The 11,482-nt window shown below is 43.8% G+C and overlaps 1 protein-coding gene across 3 annotated transcripts; it reads left to right on the top strand.

The window, feature by feature from the left end:
• Positions 1–308: 308 nt before the first annotated feature.
• On the top strand, positions 309–8,197 carry CRYGS (crystallin gamma S). 3 transcript variants are annotated; one of them, XM_047732388.1, is made up of 3 exons: positions 309–1,785; positions 7,148–7,390; positions 7,834–8,197. In XM_047732388.1, exons 1-3 carry the CDS (start codon positions 1,765–1,767, stop codon positions 8,104–8,106), a joined length of 537 nt encoding a protein of 178 aa, XP_047588344.1. In that variant the 5' UTR covers positions 309–1,764; the 3' UTR covers positions 8,107–8,197. The 3 variants fall into 3 exon arrangements, with proteins under 3 accessions (XP_047588344.1, XP_047588362.1, XP_047588352.1); XM_047732406.1 differs by having other exon boundaries at positions 309–1,943; XM_047732396.1 differs by lacking the exon at positions 309–1,785 and having other exon boundaries at positions 3,629–7,390.
• The last annotated feature ends 3,285 nt before the right edge of the window (positions 8,198–11,482 follow it).

The following is an 11,482-nucleotide window of genomic DNA, read 5'->3' as shown; positions in this document are numbered from 1 at the left end:
TTATTAAGTTATTAAATAATTATTAAATTATTAAAGAATTCACTGATAAACATTGTTTTGTATGCTCAGTGGTCATTGAAGTAGTAATTATATTAAAAAAGGGCTTGGGCGCCTGGGTGGCTCAGTGGGTTAAGCCACTGCCTTCGGCTCAGGTCATGATCTCAGGGTCCTGGGATCGAGTCCCGCAACGGGCTCTCTGCTCAGCAGGGAGCCTGCTTCCCTCTCTCTCTCTCTCTGCCTGCCTCTCTGTCTACTTGTGATCTCTCTCTGTCAGATAAATAAATAAAATCTTTAAAAAAAAAAAAAAGGGCTTGATCTAAAGTGAAAAATTCTCAGAATATGTGTTAATTCTAATTGAGATTTTCAGTTTTTATTTTAAGATGAAATTCAAGAGAGAATTCAATAAAGAAACACTGGAGTAATAGAAGTGTGTTTTGGAAATTGCTATTAGTTAACAAAATTAATGGTATCACTTCGATACTTTCTTTCCTATTTACTGAATTCAGGAAGATAAGCATATAACATTGTTTCTCAATAATCTTCCTATCAAGGCACATTTACCATTTTTTGAATTAACCATAATTTATCTTGGGAGAATCCCATTTGTTGGATGGCTTTATTCATGAAAACATGAGGAAGATGGACTTTTAAGAAGAGTGTACTTGACCAGGAAAATGAAAATAGAGAAGGATTGACTTGTTTTTTTTTAAATTTACATAAAATGTAATCTCATTCCAAAAGTCAGATGTAATAGGTGCCAAGAAACGTCCTCTGAACAGGTTCCCATTGAATATCATGGCAGAAAAATGCCACCAACCAGGCGGCAAGCTGAGCTTAACTCAACCTTGGCAGGACCGGGATTCTCACGGTAGCTTTCTGTCCCTCAGGCTGCATTCTGTAGAGCCCTTTCTTGTGGATCAGAACTTGCGTGTGTGTCCTGAAAATTTTCAAACTTAAAGAACAGTTGCAAGAATCTGAATCCCCACATATGCCTCGTCTAGCTTTACCACTTACTAACATGCCATACATTCACTTTACCACTCTGGAGAGTAATAGTATTTTTGCTCAGCAATTTGAGAGTAGGTTGCAGACATCTTAAACCTTTACTCCTAAAGACATTAGCATGCATTTCCTAAAAATAAAGACATTCTCTTCTGTAGTTGTACAAATTACTAAATTGACAAATTCAGGAAATCTCACAATAGTACCATATACAGTCCAGATTAAAATTTTTGCTAATCCTCCCAGAAATGTCCTTTGTAGTGACATTTTCCAAACATAAGATCATGCATTGTGTTTAGTAGTCATTACATTTTGTTGCTTTGGAACATGTTACTTCTGTTCAGAATTAGAGGGTGGCTTTTTTACTCTCCCATAAGCTCTATTGAAGAAAAAAGAAGACACTGGGGATTTCAAGGTGGTAGCTTGCTAGAAAACCAAATTGCCCAGGTAAGGGGGACTTTTTTGTTTTTAACTTTGAAAACTTTGGCTGGGTTTTGGTGCCTTGACTCAGCAAAGTCTACAATACAGCAAAGCTTGGTAAGCATTAGAAGGGGTACTGAAGCTTTCCTTTATTTCATAATCCCAATTGTTTTTCTAGAAACCATCAATAGCCTCTAAATGACTGACTCAATTTTTGGATCCTATTCTCATGACTAAGCAAATGTTTGATTTGAAACCAGCCCAGTATAAATGTCTCTGTGCCTCTAACTCTCTGTAGCTATTCCGGATTCCAGCACTGGGGAAACCAGTCTATGCACCAAAATGTCTAAGTCTGGAACCAAGGTAAGTAAGCGGTCACACTCGGTAGCCTACCACTTTCTTTTCCTTTGTACCTTTCTTTTCCAGTGTTCCCTTTCTTTCGGAATATTTCCTCTTTTCCAATGTACCTAAAGATACGTTGAAAGGAATGTGGAGAAAAGCTTTTGCTTCTTTGCCTGGAGGTGAGTATGACAGTGGTTTTGAATGCGGGGACTGGGGGAGAGAAGATGAAGAAATGCTCATTATATTTTTTACTCTAACAGAATTCCCCAACAAATTATTAAGGGTTTATCTTTGTGTTGGGGGTGGGGGGCGATGTTCAATACTGTGCAGGTATATATCAGTTAAATATCATCATGATTTCTGCCTTCTGGCAACCAATTTCCCCAGAAATAGGACATGCTAATAATAGGTGGAATAGAAAACTTTTAGTATTTAGTTAAAAACTGCTCTGTAAGGTTGTCTGGTTGGTTTAGTCAGTAGAGCATGTAGCTCTTGATCTCAGAGTTTTAAGTTTGAGTGAGGCCCATGTTGGGTGTAGAGATTACTTAAAATCTTTAAAAAAATGGCTCTGTAAAAGTTAACCTCAACCAGTAATGTTCTAAAAAAAACAATGAAGTGAATTAAATCCTACATATCCTTCAAGCAGGAAGGATACTTCATTCAAGCAGCTACTCTTACCAATTTCCTGAAATAAAGTGCTTACTTACATTAGGAAAATTGCCTCTCAAATATTTGATTTACAGTTGTTGGTCTGGAAATTGATCTCTTACACTGGCTTTAGCAATGAAGGGATGTATGCCTGATTTCCTCACCCGTCCCCCCTGCCAATTCTTTACTTTGAAAAGTTTCACACCCGTTAAATCTTAAAAGAATAAGAAAGAGGGGCACCTGGGTGGCTCAGTGGGTTAAAGCCTCTGCCTTCAGCTCAGGTCATGGTCCCAGGGTCCTGGGTTCGAGCCCCACATCCGGATCTCTGCTCAGCAGGGAGCCTGCTTCCCTCTCTCTCTCTCTGCCTGCCTCTCTGCCTACTTGTGATCTCTGTCTGTCAAATAAATAAACGAAATCTTAAAAAAAAAGAAAAAGGATAAGAAAGAAATGTTGAATAAATACTTCCATATCCCTCACTTATATTCTTTAGTTGTTAGCATTTTGCTATATATTGGGTCTCTGTCTCTCTCTGTACTAAACCATTTGGCAGTAAATAGACAATTCTTTTGCCATATTTAGGCATGTATCTCCAATAAACATACTATCATTATCTTGTCCCCCAAATTTACAATAAATACAATACCTAATATTCAGACCATATTCAAATTTCCCCCAATCGCTTCCCCAAATGTGCTTCATGGCTGGCTTTCACCCTGATACAGGATCCAGTCAAGGATCATGCATTACCCTTGGTTGCCCTGTTCTTTAACCATTTTTTCCTTTAGCCTCTTTTCTATGGAGCAGTCGCCCTACCTTTTTGTTGTTGTTTGAGACATTAACATTTTTCAAAGGCCAGACCAGGCCTTGCAGAAAGTCCTGAAACCTGCATTTGCCTGATTGTTTCCTCATGTTAAGATTCAGACTAACCGTCTTTGGCCAGAAAGTTACACAGGCAATATCAAGTATTTCCCATCACATCATGCCAGGAGGCACCTGTTAACTTCTTCCAGAATTGGTAGTGCCTGATTTTGTTTTCCACTTGGAAAAGAAAACTAATAATGGGGCGCCTGGGTGGCTCAGTGGGTTAAGCCGCTGCCTTCGGCTCAGGTCATGATCTCAGGGTCCTGGGATCGAGTCCCGCATCGGGCTCTCTGCTCAGCGGGGAGCCTGCTTCCCTCTCTCTCTCTCTCTGCCTGCCTCTCCGTCTACTTGTAATCTCTCTCTGTCAAATAAATAAATAAATAATCTTAAAAAAAAAAAAAGAAAACTAATAATGATACTTGTCATCTAAAAGATTTCAGGAGGAAAATGAGAGTGTCTATAGTGCTCTGAGGTTCTTGAAAGTATGCTGTGAAAACCCCACTGAAAAGAATAGTAAATCCTTAGATGAGTATCCGTGTGCCTTGTGGAAAGACTGTTACAGAACCCTCTTTGGGGGCCTGGGTGGCTCAGACAGTTAAGTGTCTGCCTTTGGCTCCAGTCATGATTCCGGGGTCCTGGGATCCAGCCCCGTGCTGGGCTCCCTGCTTAGTGGGGAGTCTCCCTGTCCCTCTTCCTCTGCCCGCCGCCCGCCTCTGCTTATGTGATCTCTCTTTCTCTTTTTCTTTCTCTCAAATAAATAACAAAATCTTAAAAAAGAAAACCCTCTTAGGTGAAAATACCCCTGCTTTCAAAGATTTCCAGAGCAGTAATAATGTGCTTTCTTATTTCTTAGAGCTGCGTTGTTCACGGTGGTTAGCTAACTTGCTTGCTAGACCCAAAGAGCAAGTTAATCTCTTTCTCTGTTGCTTCTCCCTTTCCCTCTATCTTACTAGCAATCTAATCAGAGTTATGGGCTTGGCAAAAACAATGCATTTTACCAAATTTGGTTTTGTTACCTGGAATACAAAACATTTTTCTTTCTGCTATACTGGACTAATGGGCTATTTTTTCAAAAACTAAATGAAAATAAGAGGAATTTTGTAATAATTTCTAGGCAATCTCCAGCACTATTTCTTAGCCTTCTCTATAGATTTTTTTTGTCCAAGAATCTCAGCTCACTATAGAGTAGATTTCATGGTCCTTCTGCAAATGGAAATTGAGTAGAAGTACAACATTCTCTGGGATCTGAGATTTGGAAGGTCTCCCACTGAAAGGAGAGCTTGATTCATGGAGCTCAGTCTCCGTGGCAACACAGTACTTTGTTTCAACCTTGGGATGGTTGGTTAGTCTGCTAAAAGGGTGGCCAGCAAGGCGACCTTATAGAACATCGTGTATATTTCCACTTCTCAGATTCAGATGTCAGCCAGGCAAATGTGCATAGGGCACTAAGTATGGGAGACATTCAAGTAAAAAAGATACTAACTTTATTGCCTATAGCATATCCCTTGCAAAGTTTCTTTTTTTGGTGACTAATTGACCAAAAACCAAAAGTAAATTAAATTAAAGTTAAGTTAAGGAGTTTAGAATCTATTCATTCTTAGTGAAGTTACCTTAGTTTTTCTAAACATCTTTCCACAGGCTTTGGGGAAACTCCCCAGACTCAGAATCAATCTCGTTCCATTACTAGGAGAGTAAATGGTGTTTGTGAAACAGAGCTAGCTGTGCAGGGGGGGAAGACAGCAAAAGGAGAGAAGATAAAATGAATCACAAGTCACTGACCAGGACTTTTGCACAGCAGTCCACTCACTTGCCTGCAACGGACTCGTAACTAGCCATTGACCTTAGGCGAGTCATTTAACTTCTTCATCTGTAGCCACAGTAGCAAAAGTCTATTGGCAATTATGAACCCGATTAAACTAAGTGCTTTATTGGTATTATCCCTTCTCAGAACAGCCCTCTGGAGTGCATATTGTTACCCAGGTTTACAAATGAAGAGCCTGAGCTTTGGAGAGTGGTTCAGTGGCCTATCCAAGGTCCCAGAGATAGTGACTGGTGGGTGCTGCAATTTTGTTTTCATCTGTAGACTGAGACGCCATGTATCTCTCAGTCTGCTATGCTGAAATGGAGGAAGTGGAGGTGGAAGAGAAATTTGGGAGAGGACGAAAGGAAATGGAGTCAATGATTTAGGGGTGAGAAGGAGTCGGGAAGCTCATAAGGAACAGAAAACAAGAGGGGAGAGAGACAGGAAGGGTAGATTAAGGTGGCAGGCAATACCCATCAGTAGGCTATGATCTAGAAAGTCTCTCCTGGGGTAGAAAACACTGAGGTTTTATGGCCTTTTGAAAGTCATTCTTGGTTTCTGACTCTCCATCATTCCTTACATCTCATCAGTCACCAAATCCCTGGTTCCATTTGACTGTTTGTTCCCTCCGTGTCACCAGCTAGCAGTTGCCATTTGGCTGGCCTGCACCACCTCTCACCACACTCACGGCAACCACCTGCTTCCACGCACACCAACCAAAGGGATTCTAGCATGGCGTCCATTATTTCTGGATACTTCACCACATACTCTATATGCGCCAAGCTTGAACTACTTGTCCCTATGGTGGGCCATGTTCTTTTATTCCTTGCATGGGCAATCCTTTTTTCTTTTTCCCCGGAAACCCCCTCCTTATCCTTCAATCTTCACCTCAAAGATCCTCTCAAGACTACCTGGCTCTACTTTCCTATGAAATGCTTGACCTGGTTTTCTTCTTCTAAACCGATAACGCCAATTAGCCACAAGGTGGCAGCATAACGCTAGGGAATTAACTGCTTGACTCGATGGCACCTGTTCTTTCCCTTTCGATTGTAGACTCCATTTATCTTGGATTGTGGAACTGTAGAACAAGAAGGGGCAAATTCTACGGTCCATTTGGCCCGGTGGTTTTCAGAAGCTGCGTTAAGAAGCCCCAGGAGCGCCTAGGAACTCTATTTCCTGCTGCAAACAGGAACGTTTAATTTTTACACCCAGGCCTTCAATCTAGTGTAGTCCTTCATCTGACAAGTGGGAAGCAGGAGCCCAGAGAGGCAGCTTGCCTGAGCTAGTGAGTCTGACTGTAGAGATGCAGCTCAAGAGCCCAGGTTTATAATTTCCCAGTTCTCGGAGCTGCACACTGCCGTGCCGTCAGCGGTCTCAGGCTTACCCCACAGGTTGTGGGGGGAACTTGGGAAAGTTTGAGGAAAAGAACATTCTTGACTTGCCATTTTGTTGCCTTGTAACTACTCTGTTGGCAATAAATTAATAACACAGAGCATAAAATATTGTCATGCATATGCTCTATATCCATCTGAGATAAGCTCCCTAAAGCTAAGGTCTGTCTTACTTTTCTCTGTATACCTTCATATCACCTAGAGTGAATGTCTGCATTTGGAACTCTCTCATCTTCATGCAACGCTGATTGAGGGTTTGTCCAGTGCTGGGTGCAGGGTTCCATAGCTTAAATAAGGCTTGGTCCTTGCCCCTGGAAAAAGTCTAGTAAGAGTCTGATGGGAGAGAGAGATGTAAGTGGATAATTTATTTTCTTATGCGATGAGTACCGTGAGTTAGGGGAACAAAGAGGAGGAAGCCATGAACTTGGGTCTGGCTTATCTTAGGGCACTCTTTTATTTTGCTTCGTTTTAAACCTTCAGAAAGTTCTCCTTCCTGTTGTTGACCGCTAAAGTCGTCTGCCGGAAGGTAGGTGTTGGGAGGTGAGGTAGAACTCCGTATTTCCTCCTCAACATCGAAGAGAAAGGAATTTCCAAAGTGGGGACTATGTACTTGGGCTTTAGTTTTTTAGGAATAAAGCTGCCCAACTCCCGGGTTCCTCTCTTTATTTGCCTCGCACTTCAGATCACTTTCTATGAGGACAAGCACTTTCAAGGCCGCCACTATGACTGTGACTGCGACTGTGCCGATTTCCACATGTACCTGAGTCGCTGCAACTCCATTCGAGTGGAGGGAGGCACCTGGGCCGTGTACGAAAGGCCCAACTTCGCGGGCTCCATGTACATTCTGCCTCGGGGCGAGTACCCCGAGTACCAGCACTGGATGGGCCTCAACGACCGCCTCAGCTCCTGCCGAGCTGTTCACCTGGTGAGCCTGGGCCGCGCCACCCCGCCTGCTCGCTGCCGGCTCGCCTGCTGCGGCTCTCTCCGTCTCTCTCGCCCCTGCTACCCCGCTTCCTTTTTTTTTTTTTTTAACCTTCATGTGGAAGCATTTTCTTAACATTTTCCTACCCTTTAATGGCATGTTTTCTTCTGTTGGCTGCTGAGGCTTGCATAAAACCTAGGGTGAGTTCATCACAAGACTGAGTACATGAATTATTTCCAGAACACTCTCTCTATCTCCTGAGTGCTTTAAGGCATCAAGTTTTTCCCACCAAAGGTCAGCTGTTTCAGTCAGTACGCAGCGGGGATGGGAGATCAGACCCTCTGGCTTTCAAGATGGTGGGCTCCCAACCACGCTGTTCTCAGAGTTCTTGACGTGTTGGTGATTTCCATAATCATCGTAGTTTATTTCCTCCTGTGTTTTTCCAGTCTAGTGGAGGCCAGTATAAGATTCAGATCTTCGAGAAAGGAGATTTTAATGGTCAGATGTACGAAACCACTGAAGATTGCCCTTCCATCATGGAGCAATTTCACATGCGAGAGGTGCACTCCAGTAAGGTGCTGGATGGCGTCTGGATTTTCTACGAGCTACCCAACTACCGCGGCAGGCAGTACCTCCTGGACAAGAAGGAGTACCGGAAGCCCATCGATTGGGGTGCAGCTTCCCCAGCTGTGCAGTCTTTCCGCCGCATTGTGGAGTAATGACGTGGAGGGGGCCACATGCTTCCAGGGGGCCACGTGCTGGCCAGCCTTGTCACCCAAATAGGCATCATAAATAAAACAATTGGCATGCATTCCACTGTTGACTATATGCCTCTCCTTAAACAGTCTTAGGGACCAGTAAAACAGTGCCCACCACTGTGGGCAGTTACACAAAGCTGCTCATCCTTCAGATGGCCAGTCTATAACTTTGTGCCAAACAGAATGTCACCGCATTGAAAGACGAGAAAATCATACTGCCCTGTGGTGGTTCTCATCCCTTGAGTCTGGTATAGATTCAACAGGTACAATAATAATAGCTACTGCCTCTTGTGTGCCTTCATTATCCCATTTTCTCTTTACAACAACCCTGTAGGAGAGGTGGTTTCTTTGCATTTTACAAATAAGAAAACAGAGGCTTAGAGAAACTAAGAACTTGCCCAAGTTCACCAGCTGGTGATCGGAGGAACGAGGTCCAGGATATTTGTTTCCATAGCCCCTGTTCTTTTCCCTTCATTTCCAACTCATTCATTCAACACCCGCTGGCTGGGGGCTTATGTGCATAATGGAAGTATGAGACCCTAAGAAATTTAAGAAGTGGAAAGTGCAGGGTCCTCAGAATTTCTCATGGAGGAGACAGAATACCTATCAAGAATGGACAGTGAGGGGCGCCTGGGTGGCTCAGTTGTTAGACATTTGCCTTTGGCTCAGGTCATGATCCCAGGGTCCTGGGATCGAGCCCCACAGCGGGCTCCCTGCTCAGCAGAAAGCCTGCTTCTTCCTCTCCCTCTGCTGCTCCCCATGCTGTGCTCTCTCTGTCAAATAAATAAATAAAATATTTTTTTTTAAAAAGTGGACAATGAAAACAGAGCCATCATTTGGGAAAACGGTGGAGCCATAAGTCACCTGAAGGCCTTTGTTTAAGATCCAGAAGTTGCTGGGTCAGTGACCTCTCAACTTTAAGCTCAGTCTTTCTGTAAAAAGCACAAATCAAATAATTTGTCCCAACTTTACAACAGTTGAAATGGAGTTTTACTGAGTTTTACTCACTTTGAGCAACCCCTGAGATTTTTCTCTGTTTAATCTTGATGAAGAGGAGAATGGTGAAGGAAACCCAGTGTCATTAGGAACACTTAGCATCTGAGTCAACCTGGGAATGTTCTGGATGCGTCTGTCTTTAAGAGAGAGGGCAGAGCCCAGGTGTCCTAGGAGTTTTTCCAGAGAAGGACAAATTGGAACTGCTAAGGATATTCCCTTTGTGTGCATCTGTCCATACACTAGTGTGTCATGCTTTCTCTCCCCCAAATATTTTTATTCATTTTCTTAACTTCCCCTGCCTTTTGTCATTTTGTCGGTTTTGAGTGAGGGACCTTGAGAGATTTGAGTAAAAGTAAAAGGGAGGGAGACAGGAAGAACCATAAATGAAGAATGGGAGGCCACCCACTGAGCCACAGAGAGCTCTGGGCCTCATCACCCTACCATGAAGAGCACTTGCTTTATCTCCAAAATGGCGTTAAACCAAAGGCTCACTCAAGTCACACTGAACATAAACATCCTAATTCCTCGGAGGTCAGGAGGAGGGTGCAGAAAGGCTAGCTGATGACTGAAGACTCCTGACACTTCCAGCGGCACAATTTCTGGAACTGACCTCAGAGATCTTGTACCTCCTTTTCTGCAGAAGAAACTGAGGCCGTGGTAACCGTGCACTGGGGCCAGCCTCTGCTCTCCTATCAACTGTTGCCATGTTCCGGGCCCTGAGAAGTCGGTCACAGTCTGTTCAAAACAACCAGAAACCCAGTGCTGGCAGCAGGATAGGAAAACAAGTGTCAGGATGACTTACCCCAGTCTCGGAGAAGTAGAAGATGGCTTTTGACAGATAAACTAGAATCATCATTTGGGGATGTTACATGCCTCTGGGTTCATGCTCCAATCCAGAAAGGGATGGCCACCATTCTCCCCTGCTATAGGCACGTCAATCAACTTGCACTTAACAAGCATTTTACTTGCAATTGATATTTGAGGTCAAAACCCCTTTATGTCCTTATCTATCAATCAGTCCCAGTTCTGGTAGAACATTCTGCTGTTCCAGCAGAAGCCAGTGTCCCACCTGTCATGCACACCAGAATAGCACCCGGGGTTGTTATTTAGAATTATTATCTCCCTCTAGCTTTTATTGTTTTATCTCTCTGGAATGGGAGATCTCAAGAAAATAAGGCCATTTAGACCATTTTAGCCCTGTTTCATTCTCTAGCATTCCTCTGAGACAAGTCTTTGAATATTTCCCAAATATAGAACATGCTTCCTCAAAATGCAGCATCTGGGGCTCCTAGTTCAGGCCTCCAGGGTAGGGCTGCCAGATTGAATGTGGGACAATATTAGTAAATCACAAGTACTGGGACATAACTAACTATAGACACAGCACAGGTATATCCCAAGTATTGCATGGGACATATTTACATGAAAAGGGATTTGTCATTTGTCTGAAACAAATTTAACTGCGCATGCTGTATTTTTATTTGCTGAATAAGTCAACCCGATACTCGAAGGGCAAGTCAAGCTGCACGTGAGTGATAGGGAGAGGCACAGGCTCTGGAAGCTGGAGACACACATCCCACAGCAGGGCGCTGAAATCCAATTTTTCAGAAATGCTGTGAACCAACACAGTGTGTCTGCAGCCGGATTGAGCCTAGGGACCACCAGTCCCCAATCTTGCCCTCTTGGAGAGCTCTGAGGATCAGAAAACAGTGCTCACCCTGAGTCACAACCTGCTCCTTGTAACTCTGAGCCTGCTTTCCTTCCAGTTCTCAATCCCAAGAGAGCCCTCGAGGTATTTCAAGATCCCTCCTGCAGGTCCCCACACTCTCATTTCTAAGCTGAACAATTCCTGTCCCCGCCACTGCTTCCCTGTGTGTGGTTGGCACCCACACCCCTCATTCTGGTGCCTCTCTTCTGTGCTGGTTGCTTCTCTCTGTGTGTGGTTGGCACCCACACCCCTCATTCTGGTGCCTCTCTTCTGTGCTGGTTGCAGATGGATCTTTTCCCCACTGACCAGACTACATCTGGAGGATCGTGTCCAGGTCTTTCCCCTTCCTTTCTCAGATAGGCCCTGTCCTTGACTTACGCTCAGCTCTCCAGGGGCCCTCCCACAAGCCTTGATACAGGCCTGGGCAGCCTTTTCTAAGAACTGGCATTCTGGCTCCTGGGCTAGAGAGTTCCTTTCCTCCCTGGAGAGTGAGAGAGAAATGGATTCAAATCCCCCCACTTCCACATGGGAGCTCTAAGTCCATTAATATGGATAACCTCAACTTCCTTACCTGTATGTAGCGCAGACAGAATGTGCATTAAAAACACAGAGTGTGTGTGGCCACTGCTCGTGCTC

Source organism: Lutra lutra, chromosome 1 (assembly GCF_902655055.1).
Source record: "Lutra lutra chromosome 1, mLutLut1.2, whole genome shotgun sequence".
NCBI classification, from domain to species: domain Eukaryota; kingdom Metazoa; phylum Chordata; class Mammalia; order Carnivora; family Mustelidae; genus Lutra; species Lutra lutra.
Note: the sequence above shows the minus strand (reverse complement) of the source record. Positions and strands in the feature narration are given on the sequence as shown.